Source organism: Trichechus manatus, unplaced genomic scaffold (genome assembly GCF_000243295.1).
Source record: "Trichechus manatus latirostris isolate Lorelei unplaced genomic scaffold, TriManLat1.0 scaffold00110, whole genome shotgun sequence".
Classification (NCBI taxonomy): domain Eukaryota; kingdom Metazoa; phylum Chordata; class Mammalia; order Sirenia; family Trichechidae; genus Trichechus; species Trichechus manatus.
This window is the reverse complement of record NW_004444046.1, coordinates 5,865,367-5,888,098: the sequence shown is the minus strand read 5'-3', so window position 1 is coordinate 5,888,098 and position 22,732 is coordinate 5,865,367. Positions and strand designations below refer to the sequence as shown.

Sequence of the window (22,732 nt, the reverse complement as noted above, 5' to 3'; positions counted from 1 at the left end):
TTCCAGCTAAGCAGAATCACTATGCTGTCAAACAGCAGCTCACGTGCTTCCTGGCTGGCAGAGATGTACCACCTTCACCCACTGCTAACCTCCTTTGTAAGCCAGACTTACAGCTCCTGACCTTGGCAGGTGTTCAGAAAGCTGAAAAAGTAGCCTCTACTAAGCTAATGCCAGTAGCACCTACAGAGATTAATGATTCCAGATCAAGACTCCTGTTAGACCATCACTCACAGAAGAGAAATGAACTGGCTTGTCCTATTAGACTTGGTCTTGAAGAACAGCAACTGAAGCCTCAGAAAGCCACAAGGACCATAGTGAGATCTTCAGAGAGATCCCACTCCCAGAGATGTAGCCCAACTCAAGGGTTAGAATCTAAGGTCATTTGTGTGTCTTCTCCAAACATTTCCAAAGTGACAAGCCCCCTATTGTCCATTAGTGGAATTAAGGAGGACCTTAGAAAATCCCGTGGACCTTGGGCCAGGAGGGCCATGAATTCACCCATATTTACAAGTGCCTCAACCCCTCTAAGAAGTACTGCATTCCTAAGTGACTTCTCCTTGACATGTGACCACCTGGCCTTCAGTGTTCCCAGCCCCAAGCATGAGCTTAGGAGAGGGACAGCTCCAAATCCCATTGGCGAGGACCATCCTTCCTTGCAGACCATCTGAGAATTCCATCTTTCCCCTCCGCAGCTCCCTCATGCAGAAATGTGCCAGAAAAGGGGGAAGAGCACGGAACAGTTTCCTCTCCCCTCCTTCAGCCTCTTCCCAGAGGACTTGAATTTATCCTCTTTGACTTCATTGTTTTCTAGTTACTATCTGTCCTCATCACTAAATTTCCTAGCATATCCTCTTCAGTCAATTAGTTCATGGTTCCCGGGCTTTCAGAAGCAATGGCATTCCTGGATGCAAGCATTTGCAGACGTCATCAAGCCAGTTTTCTAGACCTCCTATTTCCCCTAGGCTTCCTTGCCGAGCTCCTAGCAGTAAAAGACACATAGCACTTGGGCGTGCAGACAACATGGCTGTGTCAGCAAGCACTCCTGATGTGAGGTTCCCCGGCCACCATAAGTTTGGGCCACCTCCGGTGGGTGACATCTTCCCAGGTTCCCATCTTCCTAGCAGATGGGGCTCTTCCTTTGGGCTTTGTGTACTTCTATACATGTGTGGGAACATTCTTTTGGGATTTCACATTTAGTCCTATCCTCCTGGGTATGGTTAACATTATCTGTCTTCCAGCTAACCATCGGTCTGTTCACGAAGCAGTTCCCAAGTCTTAGAGTGGGTGTCCATATTCTAGAAGAAAGATGAGACATTAAGATGATACAATGAGTGACAGGGCTAAATTGGGAATTGGAACAACTGGTGTACAAACAAGAGCACATAATTGTCTGCCTTGGTTTGATTCATCATTTTAAACACCTGCTTCTTATCGAGGCTGATAAAAATGAGTGTGAAGATCGTTATCTTCTTTATATTTCAGTGCTTCTCATGAGCAATATACAGACTTTTCTTCTAAAGCATTATTGCAGATCTCTTTTCTTACACTAGGGAGGTAGGTGGGGTTCAGCGTAGCCAAACAGTAACGTATGTTTTAAGACTTTGGATCTGAACAGAATTTCTAGCTTACCAGCATCTTAATTATCAACTGATGAAACAACCTGGATTAAACTCTCTTTTGGAGGTGAAATAAAAAGTACTATTTTGTTTTTCAAATGGATCTTCTGCCAGGATATATATTTGAAACTATCTTCACCAGGGATGAGTGGGTAGCAATGCCCATACCACTCTCCTCTGATACAGGGCTAGAACTTTTTTTTTTTTGCCCCGTGTGCCATTGATACCAGCCAGCCACCTTCCACCCATTTCAACCTCTTCTGTAATCTGCTCCATCATTTGTTTTCTAACTCATCTCTGTACCTTTTCATCAAGATGGTTTTCTCCTTTGAATATTTTTCCATCCACTTACTTCTTCTCTTCCTTAGTTCAAATCAAGTTTTCATCAGCAGTATAATGTTGTTATAATGCTTCATGCTTTGTACTTTTGTGTCTTCATTTTGTAAAACAGAAGTAAACATTGCATTTCTCATTACCTTTCTCATTGATTTGTTGACTGCAGTAAGAATAAATGAAAATAGTCATTTTCAAATCTTAATGAGCCCTCCTCTGCCTTCTTTTACTGAGAATTCTATCTGTCCTGAATGTCACTTTGGCTTTGATTTTCGGATTTCAGCCAGAAAGAAACATTAATATCTCTGTGTTAATGGGGGAGAGAGATCCTTATCCCTTTCGTGTTCCATTTGGATTCACTCACTGGGCTGGTAATACTTGGTCTAAATCTACCTGCCACTTCTGGATTGGGATGGAAGTCAGATTTGTTTGGTGAAAACATCAGTATGGCCTGTTAAACGTCAGCAGAATTTGGAGGATTTTTTCCTCCCATCACATTTTGAATGGAGATTCCTTTCTTCTTTCTTCTAGTCCTTAAAATGTCATGTGATTGTCTGGACCTGACAACAGCTGTTCACCCCCTCCCTCCCCTGCCACTTCACAGACACAATACACACACACACACACACACACACACACACACACACACACACTCACACACTTCCTTTTTTATTTTGCATCAACTGTAGCAGTGGCGGAATATTCTGTCTACATGAGTGTTAGATGAGATTGCATTTTAATTTTTTCTGACACTTGGTGATACATGCCAGTCATCTGGCCTCAGTTTTATTTGACAAATAACAATCAGATGAGAGCCAAGATGTCTCTTTATTTTCCACAAGCCCATTGGACTTTGAAGTCCCTATATATAAAAGCTCCTTTATTCCCATTTCTCTGCTCTGTATAAATGTATTTTTTCTCTTTGTGTGATCTACTGTATGTGTGAGGTTCCCAAATTACCATACAGAGTTTACAGCTGTGCTCCCATCTTTCCTTAATTTCTGCTTATCTCTCTTAAGATTTCAGGTAAGAGGAACCTAGAAGGAAGTACTAAGAAAAATGTTTGAGTTCAAATTCTTCCTCTTTCTAGCTGTAGGACCTGGGGCAAGTCTAGCTTTCTGGGGCTCAGCTTCTTCATCTGCACTGCCTTCTCACACTTGGGAGAATCATGGGCAATAACGTCCGTGAATGTGCCAGCTGATCGTTAGGCACTGTACAAATGCAGATGAAATACAAGTAGTCCCCAACTTACGACAACGGTCTGTTTTGTACATCTTATCGTATAGGGTCACTATGAGTTGGAATCGACTTGACGGCAACGGATTTGGTTTATGGGTTTATTGTTAGTAATGCGTACTGCATACAGTGTTGAAGCGGGTAATTTGCTAAATGTTATCATTCTCAGATGTTCACTTGCAGGTAGTGAAAGATCGGCTTTATAAAGATGCTGATAATAAAAGGCAATAATAATGAAAACAACAAAAAAGAGGTATCTGACTTAAGTCAGAACCAACTTATGACGGAGTCATCAGAACAGATCCCTGTCATAAGTCGGGAAGTGCCTGTATATTATTCAACATATTTATGTTTTGTTTTCAAGGCTGTCATAGCCCAAAAGGAGTAAGAGTTTTGTCTCTGTTATTTCCTGCTTAGATTTCACATGGCCAGTTCACAGGTATTTCCCATCATCTCCACCCACCTCTCCCCAGTGACAGATGTATCCTTTTCATTTCCCATCTCAGCTTGCTAAGGGATATCTTCATTATTTTTAAGTGATGTGCTCCATTCATGTGGGGATCTATACTTCCCTCCAGAATCACTGATTGGGAGTGGATCTTGAAAAATTACTCCAGACCCTTGATCTTGAGACAAGATTGCATTTTTAACATTCCATATGATTGAGAGTCTCCCCTGTCCTCAGGGTGCCCAGAGAAGGGACATCCCCATCTTGCTCTGTAACCATCTGCCCATGTGGTTTTGCCAAAGGACATTATGACTCAGCTTTTTATGGGGCCAGTGAGTACAGGGTCAAAGTACCTAAAGAGCACCTAGAAGTTATTTACTGACTTCTCACCCTTTCTCCAGAGTTGCCAGTAAACACAAAAATCAAACCGTTTTGTGCAGTTAGAAAGAACAAAGGAATTCCCCTATGACTGCATTCAATTCACCATACATGAACCCTTCAGTAAAACCTTCTAGAACATTCACAGACCCCACCCACCCTACACCATATAAAACATTATTAAAATGCACCCATATGACATAGTAAATGTATTTTCACTGTCAACATTTTTGAAACTATTCCTGTAATTTTATTTCTCAGCAAATATTCATTATTGCAAAGTGAGACATTGTAGCCTGCAAATTATTTTCAATTTGTCAAAAAATTTAACAATTTTCATTGATAAAATGCTTCTTTTTATGCATGTTTAAATAGATTTTTATTTATTTTGAAGATTTTTCTGAAACCTTGTAATCAAAAAATGTATTTTCCGGCCTTCTATGTTTGTTTGGCCAATGGACAACACATCTTCCTGGAGCAGAAGTTTATCTCTGAGACCATTTTTTTCTTACTCCCTAGAACACTATAATAAGTAGTATGACATTTCCACAGAGATGATCCAGACCTCTCCAAAGTTATTTTAGTTTTGATGTTAAAATGATTCTTTTAAGGAAAAAAAAATTGTTTTTATAATGAAATTGATCTGTCTCCTCTAATCCTGTTCTCAGTATTCATGGACAATCTCATCTTCCCTTCAACTAGGAAATACTTTATAACAGGTAACCTTTCTTGTTGTGTTCTGGCACTTCGACTCTATGTCTGACACTACCAGAGCGCTTTTTTTGGTGGTGCTGGTACTTTGTCTTCTTGGCAGCAGGAGGCTGGAGCAGAGGCTTGTCTGATAGACAGGCTTTCCTGGATATCCTATAAGGCAGATTGAAACCTGTCTGGATTATGTCTGAAAAGAAGAAAAAACAAAACTTTTTTTTTTTTTCTCACACATCCATCTCCTATTCAGTTAAGAGACATAAGTTGTGATGATTCAGGGGACAGGACTTCACCCAGTATTAAAATAATCTGAAGGGCACATTCCTAGATACACTATCCAGCTTTCTCCCTCTGTCCATCTGTGAAACTGTTATCAGGAAAAGCACCTCTTCCAGCATTTGATTTGGTATCTTTGTTCCAATACTTAAGATGTTCCTTTGGTGCAAAAGCACTTGGGCAGCGTTATCTTCCTAAAGACTTTAGAGCAAGGTTATCTTGAGACAACGTGTATTGCCAGATACCTCATTGTTGCATCCTTCTCGGACGTTTTCACATTTCTTTGGACAAACTCCAGCCTGGATAATTTCAGCACATTAGACCATCCTGAAATAATTTGCAAAGTTTATAATAGATTAGGTCCCTGAATGCCACAAATAGTTTGCATGTGACTGCTAACCTAAAGGTTGGCAACTACTCAACCAACCCAGTGGCAATGCGGAAGAAAGTCCTGGTGATCTGCTTCTGTAAAGATTACAGCCAAGATGGCCCTATGAATCAGTTCTACTCTGTAACATATGAGGTCACCATGAGTTGTGAAATTAACTCGATGGCAACGGACTTGGAGTTTATATATATATATATATTAGATTATTTATCTTGTGTATTTTAGAATGATACAGACTGAAACACACTAATGGTAGGACTTTTAGTAAACATTGGGTTCCTTGTCATTTCTCTAATAGAAGTACATTAGTAACAACTGTACATGTCTAATGAAACCCATGAAATGCCTATGGAAATCTGTGTTCCACTTTCTGCCCTGTTCGTTATATACTAACAGCTTTAGGCCCTGTGAGACTGGGAGCTGTCAGAGGTGAGGCCGCTTCCTTTGCGGGGTCTTGATTCTGGCAGTTGCCAAAAGAATTCTTTGTCTCAGGATAGCTTCTTTGTTTAAGGTGGAGTCTTTTGGGGCAGACTTTTCTACTTTTGTTTTTAATGTGCTTTCTCTTATTGTATGGTTTAAGCCATCTGAGTGTATTTTACAATTCAAAATAATAACACAAGTATTCTTTGCTATCTGAATATATTTGGTTGCTGAATTTCAAGTAACAAATGACTAGAGTTTAGAGTAGTCAGGTATTTATCTGAAAATGTCTCTGGATCTCAAGTTCTTGAGCTCAGACAACAATGGTTTGGACAGCAGAAGTTCAGATAGTGAGGGGTACTTGTACATGTGATTTATATAGGAACAGTCTTCCCTGGAAATAAGGAAATGGCTAATATTTGACCAATTCCAGTTGCCTGGAAATATTTACCTTCTTTCCAGTGAGTCTGGTATTTGGAAAAGGAATATAGTGCATGCCTTGGTCCAGTTTATCTATTGCTGTCTTTGCAGTATTTCCTCTTCTTTGTAGTGGTATCTCAAAGCTTGCTTTGTTCTTTTGCCCAGTGCAATAGTCCAGTAGTCAGATAATTATTGCTGGTGTAGTACTTTGCATGCATACACACACACAAAGTATACATGTTCTGGTTTATATTCCTGGCGTTTTGCAGCTAACCTCATTTGGTATGTGGTAAGCTCCTGGGACGTGGTATTTCAAAACCAAAGTCAACTGTATGACAATTAATTGTACATTCCCTGCACAGTCATGGTGGGGAAGAGATGTTTAAACTACCCCTGAGGAGTGACAGGAGGGCTATTTTCTTTTCTGTCCTGTATCTATGTGTTAAAATGTTTTGGGGTAATAAGACAATTTAAGAAACAGACTTATTCTGTCTATGAGACTGAGTCTGCCTCTAGAAAGATTCAAAATGGGGTAAAGAGATCAGAACAAATAGCTCTTTTGAACTTTTACTTCAAATTGGGCAGTAAAAGGAGTAAAGGCCCTCAGCTGCTTGCTACACAAAAGATGTAGACAGACATGAATATCTAGTACCTACATGTGGGCTCCCAGGCAGGATCTCACAATACTCAGACGATGAGTCAACAGAAGAGGCTCACTGAAGGCTCAGCAAGGCGCAGAGAACAGTTGCATTGTCTTGGTGGATTTGGAAAATAAACAGTCAAATTGACGCTTAGAAAAAAAAATGAAGGACAGGATAGGATGGATCTGGAAGAAAAATCCTCAGTCTCTTGAAGTTGTTGAAGATCTCAAATCTGTTCTGCTGTGTCCATCTTGTTTATCTAAATTTCCCTTTAAAATTGTCTCCTGTGACAGTCTGCCTGCCATACATGTGTATTGAGGGTAATTTTTACCTGTCGAAAGGACTGTCTCTGATAGTGCTTCCCTGTGAGACTTCCCAGTGTAGCATTTCAGATCAGTTATCTGTTTGGGGCTGAGAGAGATTCTGGAAGGAGGGAAATGACAAGGAGATGAAATGGCCTGAGGGGAGAGTGGGCTGGAGTTGGGGGAGAAGAGGAGGAGAAGCAAGAATGAACGCATGTATGGAGAAACAGGGAGGAAGAAAGGGGAGAGTGAGGCAGTGGAGTCCCCATTGGAAATGGAAAGAATGAGGAGGAGCAATGTATTTTTGGGAGCAGGGAGAGACAACTGAAGAGAAAGTGCCCCCAAAAGACAAAAAGAAAATAATACAGGAAGTCTGCTTAAGACAGGCCATGCTCGTTAAGATGCTGCCACGAACACCCACCTGCCTGTCAGTGGGACATGTGAAGAAATGGAGGGTTAGTGCATCAAACTTCATCATCTCTTCAGCCCGCCAATTGTTCTTCCCCTCCCTATCCTATGAGTCAGGGAGCACACCAACCCAAAGCAATTTTCTATTTTCCCCAAGCAATCTTAATGCCTACCACAGCTTCCTCTGATTATCTGTGGTGCAGACTGTCTACCCCATGGCTTTGGGACCAGTCAGCAAGGTAATATCCCAATCAATGTAAGATAAACCCTTCAGCTGATCCCAAATTCCCAGCTACCTGAAATAGCTAAAGGTAGTGGATAATGGAAAGATGATAGTCTGGGCTTTGTATGTTTTTTGTTGCTAAGTGTTTGCTCTGATAGAAAAGAGAATTTTTCAAATTCTAGATGCAGAGCAGGAATGAAGATTTTTGGCTTCTTAAAATGAATTGATCAGAGGGTCGCAAAAATGGCTGTGCAGGGAACTGCAGGAAGTCCTTGCTAGGAAATGAATTGACTTCTGTCCATTGGGGTTCTCTTTGTATTGCTTCTAGGTAGAAGAACGTTCAAGGCTCAACCGACAGAGTTCACCTGCCATGCCTCACAAGGTTGCCAACAGGATATCTGACCCCAGCCTGCCCCCAAGGTCGGAGTCCTTCAGCATTAGTGGGGTACAGCCTGCTCGGACACCCCCCATGCTCAGACCAGTGGATCCCCAGGTACATTCTCCCCTTCATTCCACCAAGCATTACAATAGGATGTAGAGTAAAACCTATTAAAAACCCAGGAGGTTGTAACCAATCAAATCTCAGCCCTTAAAATATAACATACAGTAATATAGAAGGTCCCACTGAATTTGAAGGGTAGAGGAAGGGCTGAGAAGGAAAAAAGCACCATCCTTAATGTAAAGTCAACCACAAAGTCATTTCTTGGTCAGTTGGCCTCTCTGGAGACCCACAGGCGTTTCTGCAGAGTGAAAACAAGCATCCGTTTATAATCACCAAAACTAAAATTCTTAAGTACCTTTGTTATATGGTAGCTATTATATTGTCTTTATTCTATGGGATCTTGACATTAGCCTGAAACTGGAAACATTAAATTCTGTTTTCTAAGTCAGTAGCTTTCAGAGTGTGGTCACTGGACCAGCAGCATCAGTATCACCCTGGAACTTTATAGAAATGCAGATTCTCAGGCCCACCCCAGACCTGATCAGACACTCTGGGGTGGGGCATAGCAATCTGTGATTTAACCAGTTCACCAGGTGATTCTGATGCACTTCAGAGTTTGAAAGCCACTGTTTTAAGCAATTTCGAAAGAAAAATATTACTCCACTTTCATGAGAGGAGGAAGTGTCTGGAAGTTCTAGAGGACTTTTGAAATGAAATATAAAGTGAAATCAGGTGTGGAATTCCATGAAAAATAAATTTCTTTCAGACATCTACCACATTTTAAAACTTCCACAAAATATTTTGAGGTCACGTTTGAAAATGTAATGCTATTTGAACAGGAGTTTAAAAGAGTAGTGATGATACCAGGTATTCTTGGAGTTTAAAATTTGCATTTAATAAATGAGGTCCAAGATTTTTCAGCACTGGTCAGCTTAGCTTATCTTCCGCTCGGTTGTTTTTATTTGTATATAATTCTTTCATGTCTCACCTACAGTAGGACACATTTTTATAGGGACTTCTTTTTTAACACCCAAGCTTTGTCTTTTAAAACATCTGACTTTGACTTTATAGAGCACTTATGCCCTGTAAAAAGCAAAAGTAGAGAGGGAAAACATATGTTGTGGAAAGGACCCTAGGAAAATGAAAATGTAGATATCCCGTGATAACTAATTGGGGTAAGTATTCTTCAACTACTTCAAAAAAAAATTTTTTTTTTGGCCCTTTTAAAGTGGGTTTGTGTTTTATACTAGATATTTTTTAAATGTGCATTGTTTTAATACTAACATATATTTAGTGATATTTAACATTAATTAATATAAAGTTAATATTTCAGGTTGATGCAAACACTCAGCAGAGCTAGACTTTGGAGATTTTTTCTGAAGTGTAATTAGTAACATCCTAACACTGATATCTCAGACCAGAGAAGAATCTGACAGGTCCCTTATACAAAGCAGATATTAAATGAGTATTTGTTGAATTAACAATTCAATTTAGAAAGTGTGGTAGATTTTTGTCCAGTTAAGATTTATTGAACACCTCCCACATGCTAGACATGTCCTAAATCCAGAGATACAATGAGGAGCAAGACAGACATGGCTCCTGTCCACAGGGAGCTTACCATCATGAAGTGGGAAGAGACAGGCATTAAATGAGCACTAACAAGAAAGTGTGAAGAGTGCTATCAGGGGAGGGAGGAGGACACTGCACTCTAGACTTTAATGATTTGTCTTTAAAAGCCACATTTCCACCAAAAAACGATGTGTCTTCCTTGCAGGAACAATATCAACACGTGCCCAGTTGGGAGACCCACAACTCTAAAAGGAACGTACTGGTGTTGAAAGATACATAACACCATAGGTAGTGAGACAGTGGGTCAACAACAGCAGCGAGACATTTACCAGAAAGCAGAGTTAGGCATGTGAGCTCTGGGGGTACAATGTTGTTTTTGTTAGGTGCCATCGAGTCAGTTCCCATGCATAGCGATCCTATGTACAAGAGAATGAAACACTGCAGGGTTCTGTACCATCCTCACAATCATTGTTATGTTTGAGCCCATTGTTGCAGCCACTGTGTCAGTCTATCTCCTCAAGGGTCTTCCTTTGCTTTACCAAGCATAATGTCCTTCTCCAGCGACTGGTCCCCCCCGATAACATGTCCAAAGTACATGAGATGAAGTCTCGCCATTCTCCCTTCTAAGGAACATTCTGGCTGTACTTCTTGGAAGTCCATGGTATATTCAATATTCTTCACCAACACTGTAATTCAAAGGCATCAGTTCTTCTGTTTTCCTTATTCACTGTCCAGCTTTCACATGCATATGAGATGACTGAAAATACCATGTCTTGGGTCAGGCACACCTTAGTCCCCAAAGCCTGGTTCAAATTCAGGCTCCCACACACATTAGCCGTGAAATCTAGGCCGTTACTTAACCTCTCTACCTTATTTTACTCACATGTAAAATGAGGAAAATAAAGTGTCTGCTTTTTGGTGGACTTAGTGTGTTAAAAATTTAGTACAGTTCTTTCTTTACAGAGCAGTAGCACTCTGTAAAGTCAAGGTTTGAAGTTTTAAAGGAGAAAGTTTGTCATATTAAAAGAGAAGTCCCTGTAAAATACATTGCATTGCTGGTCAATAAATGCTTACTAAATATAGTTATTGTTATCATCATCACACTTATTTTACTAACTTCTTAGCAGTCCCAAGTAAATATTCAACTTGGTGCCAGGGACCCTACTTCAGCCCTAAACACAGCTCTAAATTGAAAATTAGGAAGAGCTTTTTAAAAACTTGCTATAAATAGCTGTGACAGGCTATATAGTCCAGTTCTCATGCCCTAGAGCTTGATTTGCCCTTCAACTGATTGAGATACTGGCTGATTTGATTTATCTTCTAATGTCACTGCTCTGTTGTTGGTTTGATGCTTAGATCCCACATTTGGTGGCTGTGAAATCCCAGGGACCTGCCTTGACCGCCTCCCAGTCAGTGCATGAGCAGCCCACAAAAGGTCTCTCTGGCTTTCAGGAGGCTCTGAATGTGACCTCGCACCGCATTGAGATGCCACGCCAGAACTCGGATCCCACCTCTGAGAACCCTCCTCTTCCTACTCGCATTGAAAAGTTTGACCGAAGCTCTTGGTTACGACAGGAAGAAGACATTCCACCAAAGGTAATACTGCCGGGGTGTTTTTATCATCATCATCGTCTTCATCATCACCACTGTTCCAAACCTGCCATCGTAATGAAGAATGTGATAATGTCAAAGCACCTTCCCATCTGTTTTGGTCCTTCCTCATCCCATAGCTAAGGATTGGATTGTCATCTATCATTTTCCCCAAAGAAGTTGAGAAAATTTCTTTGACGTTTAGATTCAGGTAGTTGAATGACTGGGAAGTATATATCCAAACCATGATCTTGCTACCCCTATTAAGAAATAGAATAATATATGTATTCACTGCCACCTAAATCTATGGCTAGGCAGATTGAAAACTCCCAAATAAAAAGAAAATTCAATTATTCCTATTTTTATCAACACAAAGTAAAACTATATTTCAGGTGTTCAAAAGATAGTATTGATCTTAGGGTATTTTAGTTGGCACCATTAAGGAAAGCTTCTTTAAAACAGGTCATAATTTTCTTCTAACCTTCATTAATTACTGAGGATAAAATTATAGGGTGGAATGACCAGCCATCCCACTGGACAGAACAGTCCTAGATTTGGTTATTTTGTTTTGTTTTTGCTTATAGCAAATCAGTAGTTATTCCAGGACTGTATATATGGCTACAAACAATCTGAAAGTCTTGCAAAATACCAGATAATTTTTTTTCATTTATATATTTTTTTTAATTTTGGTGACAATATACAGTTATACACCATTTCAACAATTTCTACATGTACCACTCTATGACATTGGTTACATTCTTCAAGTTGTGCCAACATTCTCGCCATTCTTCTCCAAATTGTTCTACCACCATTGATTTAAACTCACTGCCCCCTAAGCTTCTCATCTAACCTTTCAAGTTGCTGTTGTCAGTTTGATCTCAATACGTAATTCTTTAAAAGAACACAATGCTAAAGGCAGACATGCTTTACTTGTTAAGATAAACTATTTTTGGTTTAAAGAAGACTTCAGGGTATAGTTTTGGTTTAAGGTTTAAAGATTATCTCAGGGCGGTAGTTTCAGGGGTTCATCCAGCATCAATGGCTCCAGAAAGTCTGAATCCCACTGAGAATTTGAAATTTTGTTAAATACTAGATAAATTTTTCCATTGGGCTCTTCCTGGTTCAGGAATTTCCTTTCTTCTGAGCTCAGCATAAGGACTCTAGCAAAAGGAAATTCCCAACAATTCCAGAAAACAAGGCTGTTGTCTATTTCAGAAAATATAATAGTTTTCGCTCGGTGGTTTTCAAATATTTTTCCTGGTTTTCCCCCCTCAAAAGGATATTATAACAGGATTTCCACTGTTTTAAAAACGAATACAGATGGTCATGGCTTTTTTGCTGGTGTTTGCTCCTTGTAGAACTAGAGATGCCATCAGAAAAGCTTAGGTAGGGAGCAAGGTTCAATATGAAAAATAAGGTGGGCAGAGGGGCAGATGCTGTCTGAAAACACATACATATGCATTTATAAAGCTAGGAGGAAATTTTAGATCATTTCAAAGATTTCAGGTTTTAATAATTCATTAGGCTTTTTCTTTTGTACAGCTATTTAAGTTTATCAAAGGAAAAAGGAAAAAACAGTAGTAGTGACATTTAATCTGAGCAGGTGATAGCACTGACTTGGTCATTCTGCTTCATTTCAGTGACTTATCTTTTTAGGTCTTCATCTTAAATTGAATTACAATAAAAAAGCTAATTTTATAAAACAGATAAAGAATGATGATTTACATTGAAAGTAATTTTTTAACTAGGATTCATAATTTGATTCCTTTAAATACTGAACTCGGTTCACTTATATTTAATTTCATTAAAAATATTTATATACTTGAATTCTACCTTAGCCCCTTGCCAGATGAGCTAGTAATATATTTTCCTACTGTTCCTCACAGTCTTAGCGGTATTCACAGTATTATTGAAGACCCTTCCAGTATTTTCAGTATTAGTCCTGTTTTGTACTACATTTGTAAATTGACCTTCCAAGCCACAGTGTTTTGTTTTGTTTTTCAGTTAGTAATTGCAAGTTAATTAGGAAGTAGAAACACTCAGGATCTATTGCAGTAGGTTCTCTGAGCTCCCTGGCATGTGGCTTATGTCCCAAGTTCTGGCCTGATACCCTAGTTTCTCACTAGATTTCCTCATTTCCTTCTCTGTTTATCAGTTGTGAAGAGCTAAAAATGGAGCTTGGCTTTATGTGGATGGCACACATCTGTTGCAGCTTCTAAGGATGAACTGAGTTAATGGTACCCCGAAGAGATTTCTGGTATTCACCAGTAGATTCAATGGAGATCAATTATTTTTAGCCCAGTGAATCAAATAATTTAAACTAATAAGTTTGATCCTATTTTATCTGTCTTTAAAATTGGGGATGACCCTTCTGAATGGTTGCTGAATGTGCTTCATTGCTTTGTGTCAGTTGACCCTTGTTTGGTTTTGTTTAGGGAGATAAATATTTCATTGAGGAATGAAAGATATTTTCCCGTTTTAGATAATATCTGTAACTCCTAGCAAATCTTGGGAAGGGAGTAGGCTTTTCAGGCAGTAGCCTATAGAAATTATGTTATGGAAAATATTTCTAAATTCTGGTTTTCTTCCAGGTGCCTCAAAGAACAACTTCTATATCCCCAGCGTTAGCCAGAAAGAATTCTCCTGGAAACGGTAGTGCTCTGGGACCCAGACTAGGATCTCAACCCATCAGAGCAAGGTAAGAGAAGGAAGATGGTTAAAGTAAAGGAAAAATCCCTTACCAACCTTATCATTGCCTGCTCTCGTAAAAAAAAAAAAAGTTTTTTTTTCACTTCGAAGACATGTTGACTTGCCGCCTGGACTTTGATGGGCCAGGACACATGCCTTTTATTTCTTTCGTGGTCTTTCACACAAATCAGTTTACAGTGGGGGCTCATGGATAGGTGGATGGATGGATGGGTGGGTGGGTGGGTGGGTGGATGGATGGATGGGGCAACCAGGATTTACCTTAACTGACAGTTTTAAAAATTTGAGAGTAAAATAGCAAATATAGCTATAGTTGTAGTTACCCCAAGCCATTACTTCATAAACTAGTACTTCATGGAGTCAGAAAAGCTAAATAGCCTGGTTGGAGGGGATTTTTAGCATCAGGTCAAGAAATGTGCCCTGGGAGCCATTGAGACATTACAAAGTAATAGCCAAAGAAATGCAATAGTAGCCAACTGCAGAGCTTCCCTAGCTTGGTAAATTACAAAAGAACTAGCTTTTGTGAGGCAGTCACCTCTTTGGTAATATAGAGGGCCACTGAAATACAGTTATGCTTCCACTGTTGCTCTGTGCTCTCCTTCCAGAATTTTCTATCAACAATGTATATTCCTGCAGTTAGGAAGTAGCACTGACCTCCTGATTGGTGTAGAGGTCTCAAGAGAAGCTGGAAAGTAAAGACTACCCTTATAGTATCTGAGTAGATCTTATGTGGTAACAGATGCGGTTTCCTGCTATAGTTGATCAAACTTCCCTCAGATTTTTCATGATAAATACAGTCCTTTTTAGGATCAACTGTAATAGCAGTGGCCTCTGCTGAGACGATAAAAAGGATGAGCTTGGACAGGCTGTTTTAGTCTCCTTCACTGTGTTCATAGTAAGGGGAAGACCATCCCTTGCTAGTGAGAGAGACTGGGAAGGAAGGTTATGATTATCTGTATATATCTTTGAAATATGGAATGCCTTTGATCATAAAGCTTTAATTTTCCTCTTCACATGAAAAGCCTTATGAAGGGGCCAGTCCATAAATAAGATGGGGCTATACTAAACAACATTAGCCCCTTTAGGGCAAAGCCACTAACCCATTCTCAGTGGAGCTGCCAATTGTGGCAGGCTCTGAAGGAGCCATTTTTTCCAGCACTTGTCAGATTCACTGTGGAGTGGAGCCGGTGTTGCTAAGCAGTGCCGAGGAAGACTGGGGTGCACTGTGATGGTGGAACCAAAGGAATGTTAGCATGGGATGGCCAGCCTGGCTCTACCAGCCCCCTCTTCAAGCAGTGATCAGTCTCTAATTAACAGTGCTTCTTGCTCCTTTGAACGCAACCCTCGATGCTCTGTTCATTGGATCAGTTGCTTGTAATTTCAGTTGCCATAGATCAAGCATCACTTCAACTTTAAGTATTTCTCCCTCTATCAACCAAAAAGGAAAAAGAACTATTGTATAGTCAAATAAAAAGCAGTTTTTTATTCTCTCTCAAGTATTATTATAATGACATTAGAGCTTAAGAAAGTTGGCATTTGATGGTCAGTGGCTGGCAAAATATGAGCTTTTCCTTGGGAGACACTTAAATATTGTACTTTTCCAAAGAATACGGACTTCGCGAGAGGTCACTAACATTTTTCTACTTAGGGAGGGAGCCAAGTGGTAATAATTACTTACCTCCATTGAAAGTCAGGGGACTTGAGGGTTGGGGGACAGGACATGGAGAATCTCCATCTTTGCTATGTGGGACGGAATCCCTGGGTAGTGCAAAGGCTACTAACCGAAAGGTTGGAGATTCGAGTCCATCTAGAGGCACCTTGGAAGAAAGCCTGCTGATCTACTTCTGAAAAATCATCCACTGAAAACCCTATGGAGCACAGTTCTACTCTGACACACATGGTGTTGCCTTGAGTGAGAATTGACTCAACAGTAACTGGGGTTTTTTGCCATGTGGAACAACCCTACAGAATACCACAGCTTCTTACCATCACATATCTCTATGTGACCAGACTTTGCAACTCTAGACTGGATTGCATTTGTAAAAGCTTTAGGATTTGATTTATTTACTGTGGTAGAGGCAGCTTTCTCTCAACTTTGCTGCATAATAAACCACCCCAAACCTTAGTGACTGCAAACAATTACACTTTATTATTTCTCACTGTTCTGTGGGTTAGCTAAGAAGTTTTTCTGCTGGTCCCCCTGGCCTCACTCATGCAGCTGCATTGAGCCAATGCGTTGGCTGGGCCTCTTGCTCCACCTGGCCTTTCATTTTGGCTTCTTCACAGTTAGGTGATCACAGGACAGCATCCCAGAGGGAAAGCCCAGTGCACAAGTGCTCTTCAGGCCTTTGCTGACATCATCTCTGATCACTGCAAGTCACATGGCCAGTTGAGTCAGTGTGGAAGGGAAACACACAGGAACATTGATACTGGGAGATGTGATTGATTGGGAGCCATTCCTGTAACACAGACTAGTCTGCTTTCTGTTGGTTCTTGTGAGGACCTCATAGTTCTTGTGTACCATTTGTCAGACAACTGCCAGTCCAAAAAGCCATAAAAAGAGTTTCTTTTAAGTAATTCGTCCTTATTGAGCTTCTAAGCTACCTTTCCTCTGCTTGGTCAATATTCCTTTTTTCCCTCCCAACCTTTTCTTTGAAGTGATTCCCAAGATAGACTAGAAAATAAGCGAAGTTAGAATGGATCTCAAGAAACATCACATAGCTATTAAGGGACATATTCAGGATGCTTTGTTATTATTATTTTTAATTCATTTTCCAAATTCAGCAAAGATATACTGAAGACCCACTTTGTACCAAGGTGTATGTGGCCTTGGGATCTGGTGCCTCCAGCCCGACTGCCTGACTCAGGCCCCATGTGTCTCTCCTGGGTCAGAGGATATACTAGACCTGCTGCTCTTTGGGGATACAATATTACTAGGGCAAAATTCTATTTCTTGCTTTGGTTTCTTATTTTGCTTTGGTATCAATATGAGAATTCACTTACTTAAAGAAAACCAAACCAGTTACCACTGAGTCAATTCCTACTCATGGCAACCCCATGTGTGTCCAAGTAGAACTGTGTTCCATAGGGTTTTTAGTGGCTGATTCTTCAGAAGTAGATCACCAATCACCAGGCTTTTCTTCCAAGGCACCTCTGGGTGAACTCGAACTGCCACCTTTTCAGTTATTAGCCAAACAGGTTAACCATTTGCTCTGCCCAAGAAGGCAGACCCTAATAGTTGAGAAGCTTGGTTTTTGCTTTCTGCATTAAGTACTAATGAACTCCAGTTACTAGGCGCAAGGCATTATATAGTAACTGTGGAATGTATTAGGGATTTTTTTTTTTTTTTGATAATTTAGGAGACAGTATGTTTAATCCAGTAAACTGAGTACTAGTCCCCCTTAATGGAAGAAGCTCAAATATGCAAGCATGTGCCTACAACATGAGGAAAACAGCCAACCTTTGCTATCTTGAATAGCCTCCCTTCTCCCAGGATCATCTCCCTAGTACTTCACTTCTCCTCCTTTGCTCCCGACACACACAATATCAAATCAAAGAGAACCCTATAGAGAACATGCTCTTAAATGGATATGGTATCAAGAAGGTGCAGCCTGTGTCAGCGTCACTTGGCCAGGAAAGTGTTATTGGGCAATCCCTGTGGTTTCCTGCCTTCTGCGTGGTTCAGGACAATTTATTCTTGGTTTAATAAATACTTCTGGAGCACTTATTTATGGGAGGTGCTGCTCTAACTGTGTTACAAAGGTTAACTAATTTAAATCTCATAACAGCTGTGTGAGGTAGTGACTATAATTACCCCCACTTTATAGATGGGGAAACTGAGAAAAGTATAGTTAAGTAAATTGCCCAAGGTGACAAAATTAGTAAGCAGAACAGCCAAGATTGTGAACCCTGGTATCCTTGCGCCGAAGTCCACGCTCTTCAGCGCCGCGCTGTGCTAATCTGTTTATAGCAGGTGCAGCTGGCCTTGCAGCCTTGTTGTTTCTCTGACTGACACGGCACCATTTTGTATCTGTTTTTCTCACCGTTTCATTTAGTGGGTCTGTTAATGGCTCCTCTTTAAAAAACAAAAACAAAACAGTTGCCATCGAGGTGACTCCAGCCCATGGCAACACCATGTCTGTCAGAGTAGAACTGTGCTCTACAGGGTTTTCAGTGGCTAATTTTTTCCAAAGTAGATTGCCAGGCCTTTTTTCAGAGGTACCTCTGGGTGGCCTCAAACCTCTAACCTTTCCATTAGCAACTTAACGCATTAAGTATTTGCACCACCCAGGGACTCCAACAGCACCTCTTTATCAAATGCTTGTTGATCCTCATCTTGTAATATTCACTACCTTTTAAAGATTGTTGTCCCATAGTAACTGTTTAAGCCCAACACCCTTCCCTACTTGAGCTAGTATCACATGCTTTTGACAGTTCTCTACCTAGGTGGCCTACATCTGGGTGATGACAGTCACTGTGACCTCATGCAGTGGTCCCCCATCCCCCTTCACATGCACGTGCAGCTGGGCATAGCTCAGGCCGCCAGACCAATGGGCAGTTCTCACCACTATACGAGCTTGCAAAGACCTTATGTGATCCGTTAAGTTTAAATCAAGATTTGCTTTGTTCATTTTTTTAAATACTGCTTTAAACAATTCCAGGCACTTTAATGTTTAACTTTGGTTCATGTGGCCTTTTAAAGCAAATTAAAATTTGATCAAACAAGTACATTCAGAATATGAAGAGATTTAAAATGAAGCCAGGAACACCCAATCAAAACCCAATGACTAAGTGCTTAATTTCAAAAAATAATTCTCTGTCCCATCCCAAAACTGTCTTCTTATAGCTCAGTTGTTCTCATTGCCTATGTCGTCAATGACAAAGTAGAGTGAATTTGGGCAGTCAGCCAGTTAATTAAAGACTTGGCCCAAGTATTCGGGCCGAGAAAACACTTTGTAATCCTAATTTTCTGTTGTGACTTTTTATACGATTCAAGTGAATAGAATAATTGCCAGAGTTTCACTGTACTGTGTGTTGTGTAGATTAAACAGCATTGTCTACATTATGGCAAATGTCTAAATTAAAAGTTAGTATTTAAAGAAATCTACTTTGATGTTTTCAAGTCTTTTCATGTATAGATCTGGGTAGTAGGTTCAATTAATATGTGAACAAGGTAAATCCATTATTTCATGGAATTCTTCTGAAATTTATCTTCTCTAAGAGAACTTAGACCCATTTACTCCAAGGCCAGACCATATTAGTACATAGTAAGGAAGAGAAAAATGTGAACAATATGACATTTTCTCAAAATACTCACGTTTTACGGTAACAATAATAAGGTAGAAAAGCCATTGTAAAGTTTCACCTATTTCTGTGTGTGGCCATATAGAAACTAAACACTTCTTTCAATCTCCAGCAGCAAAAATAGCAACCTATTGAGCACCCACGCTGGTTAGCTCCAATGGGGAGGACATGTGCTAACGAGACGCAGGTCAGGAATTTAATGCCCATGGGATCCAATTAGCTTTGCACAAAAAGAGGCTCCAAGCCCAGTCAGAGACGCATGCTCAGCCTAGCCAGTTCTGCTAATGTCCCTGCTCCTCTTTAACACAAGGGCAGCCCTGGGCCAGGCCTCACCATCTCACGTGGCAGCAGCCTCCTACCTGGTCTACCTGCCTTCCTCCTAGCCAGTCATTCAGAGCCTACCACGTAAGGTACACGTTTCTCTGCCTGGCTTGAATGGCTCTTGCTGTATAACCCAGCCTTTTTCTTCTGATGGAGTCCCTGGATGGTGCAGATGGTTAACGTGCTTGGATGCTTACCAAAGGTTTGGAGGTTCGAGTCTACCCAGAGGCACCTTGAAAGAAAGGCCTGGTGATCTGCTTCTGAAAGATCAGCCATGAACACCCTGTGGAGCACAATTCTACTCTGACATACATGGGGTTGCCATGAGTTTGAATCAACTCGACCGCAACTGGTTTTTTCATCTCATAACCCAAATCCCCAGTATTTCCTAACACAGACTGGGTACCCCAGTTAGGCTGGTGTTCTCCCTACATCAACACATACCAGGAAAACCCCAGCCCGTATGTCTTTGCTCAGGCTGTTCCTCCAGTCTTCCGTGCTCACCCCTCCAAAGCCCAGTCAAGTCCTGTCTCCTTCATAACATGGCCGTTGACTGCTCCAGGCTGCATCACTTGTTCCCCAGGGTCGAGCAATGCTTACAGTCTCTTTCACACACAACATACAGACTTTTGCCTTGTTCATTATTGTCTCCACTGCGTGTGTCTCATCTCCATGATATTGAAACTTGAGTGTATGCCCTGTGTCCTTTGCTTCACCTACATGAGTGTCACCAAGTAAGTGCTCAATGAAAAGCTTTTTGTTTACATGGTGAAAGGAGTGCTACCTTAGAGCAAGTGCCTGGATCCTGCTACCACATCACAACTACCAAGACAAAAAACTCAGAGCCCCTGTCACAAACCCTCTCTCAGTAGATTTTGTGCATATGTGGTGAGTGTATATAAAACAAAAATTTTACCATTTCAACATTTTTCACATAGTTACTTTTATTGTGTTATGCAACCATCTCCACTATTTGTTTCCAAATGTTTCCATTACACTTAACAATATAAATGACAAGCAGTGATAATAAATTTTTTTTAATAATATGTTATTGTGTTTTTGATGAAGGTTTACACAGCAGTTTAGGTTCCCATTCAACAGTTTCTACACAAGTTGTCAGTGACATTGGTTATGTTATTCACAATGTGTGAACATCCTCATTATGTCCATTCTGGTTGTTCCATTTCCATTAATCTAGTTTCTCTGCCGTCTTACATTCTCATCTTTGTTTTAAAGTAACTGTTGACAGTTTGATGACAATAGATTTTTTAAATACAAAGAATATCACATTACCATTGTACAAACTGATAGCAACCACCGAGATGCTTCAACCTGCCCATCACTCTTAATCTGCATTACTGTTGGTTAGCAATAACAATACATTTTTTTAGAAAAAATATTCTGGCATTTATTAATTGTGCATAATAATCCTTTACTGTTACTGTTTAATAAAAGAAGGCACAACAAACAACAACAACCCACTGCCTTTGAGTCGATTCAGATTCATAGCAACCCTATAGGACAAAGTAGAACTGCCCCCCCATAGGGTTTCCAAGGAGCAGCTGGTGGATTTGAACAGCCAAGCTCTTAACCACTGTACCACCAGGGCTTCAAAAGAAGGCAAAAGGGAAGAATTCATTATTTGGGAATTAAAGGGAGTGGAAGTGTTTCCTTATGAAAATCAAAAATTTTGAAATGTAGACTATTTCAGAAGAAATACGTTTATTAGTTTATGCATTCTCCCAATCAAGGCATATTTCCACTGTGGATTCAAATCAATTTCAGTGACTTAAGTGCAAATAATTTTCACTAAAATAATAGTGAATTCTACATTTATGTGATTTAAATTAATAAATTATAAAGACATATTTATTTTTACATATAAAGTTTTCCACTGAAGTTTTCTAGAGTCACCAGGCATGTCTTCCAATAATCCATGTTTAAAGAATTTGAAACCAAATGTCTCAAGCAACTGTTTTTGGCAGATGCATTACCACAAAGCAAGATCCTTACTAGTATGTTTTCAAAAGAGACTGTTTGGTTTAGTGGCTGTTATAAGGCTGACAATTTTGTGACTGGACTGTAAGTGTCTCTCAGGAAGGGACCATATAATTTTCACATTTATGTATGAAACATCTAACGCCTAACACAGGACAGTGTCTGGTATGTATTTGAAACTTTGAACTGGGTGGGCCAAAATTCAAGCATAAAGTTGCATTTTTATGTAAGTATCTCACTGCGTTAAAATCCTAGCTCAAAGGAGCCCTGATAGCGCAATGGTTAAGTGCTCAGCTGCTAACCAAAAGATTGTCAATTCGAACCCACCCAGTGGCTCCGCAGGAGAAAGACCTGGCAATCTGCTCCCATAAAGATTACAGCCTAGAAAAACCTGTGGAGCAATTCTCTGTTACGTGGGGTCACTATAAGTCGAAATCAACTCGACAGCACCCAGCAACAACATGGTGACTATATCAACACAGATGTGGAATTCTGTTTAGAGAACTGAAAACACTGGGAACATGGAGGGAGCCTATATGGGATCAGGTTCTCCCCTCAGTAGCTGGATGGCAATAGATCTGGGCTTTGAGTTTCAGCTCTGACTAAATTATCTATGTCCAGTTTTGTGTAAATCTAAAGGAAAATTTGAAAGACCTTTGAATTACAATTTTAAAAGGAAAAGCTTTATAGAAGCTCTGAGGATGTTGCTTATTTTTTTACAGAATCGTAAAACTCAGAAACTGCCTCCACCACCACTACCATTTCCCTCTTTTGCCCAACTCATTGTTCCAGTCTTGGCTTAGATGTCTCCTCCTCTGGTACAGCTTCCCTGACCACCTAAAACAACCTAGGTGACTCTGCTCCATGCTCCCATACTGCTGTGTGCTCACTGCAAGCAAAGCATGGATGAAATTGGCTGTGTAGGTCTGGCTGAGCTCCTAAGGGGCAGAGGCTATGTCCTGGTCATCATTGTATCCCCAGTACCTGGACTAGAACAACTGAGTG

The 22,732-nt window shown here is 40.3% G+C and overlaps 1 protein-coding gene across 12 annotated transcripts in view; it reads left to right on the top strand.

The window, feature by feature from the left end:
* The window catches only part of TNIK (TRAF2 and NCK interacting kinase), a 469,288-nt gene that overhangs the window by 388,651 nt on the left and 57,905 nt on the right, over positions 1–22,732 (top strand). For 11 of the 12 annotated variants that reach the window (XM_023737914.1, XM_023737916.1, XM_023737915.1 and 8 more), the window contains 3 exons: positions 8,126–8,290; positions 11,165–11,404; positions 13,990–14,096. In XM_023737914.1, the coding sequence (XP_023593682.1) occupies positions 8,126–8,290; positions 11,165–11,404; positions 13,990–14,096 (512 nt within the window). The remainder of the gene's footprint in view (positions 1–8,125; positions 8,291–11,164; positions 11,405–13,989; positions 14,097–22,732) is intronic. The other variant, XM_023737917.1, reaches the window with a different exon arrangement.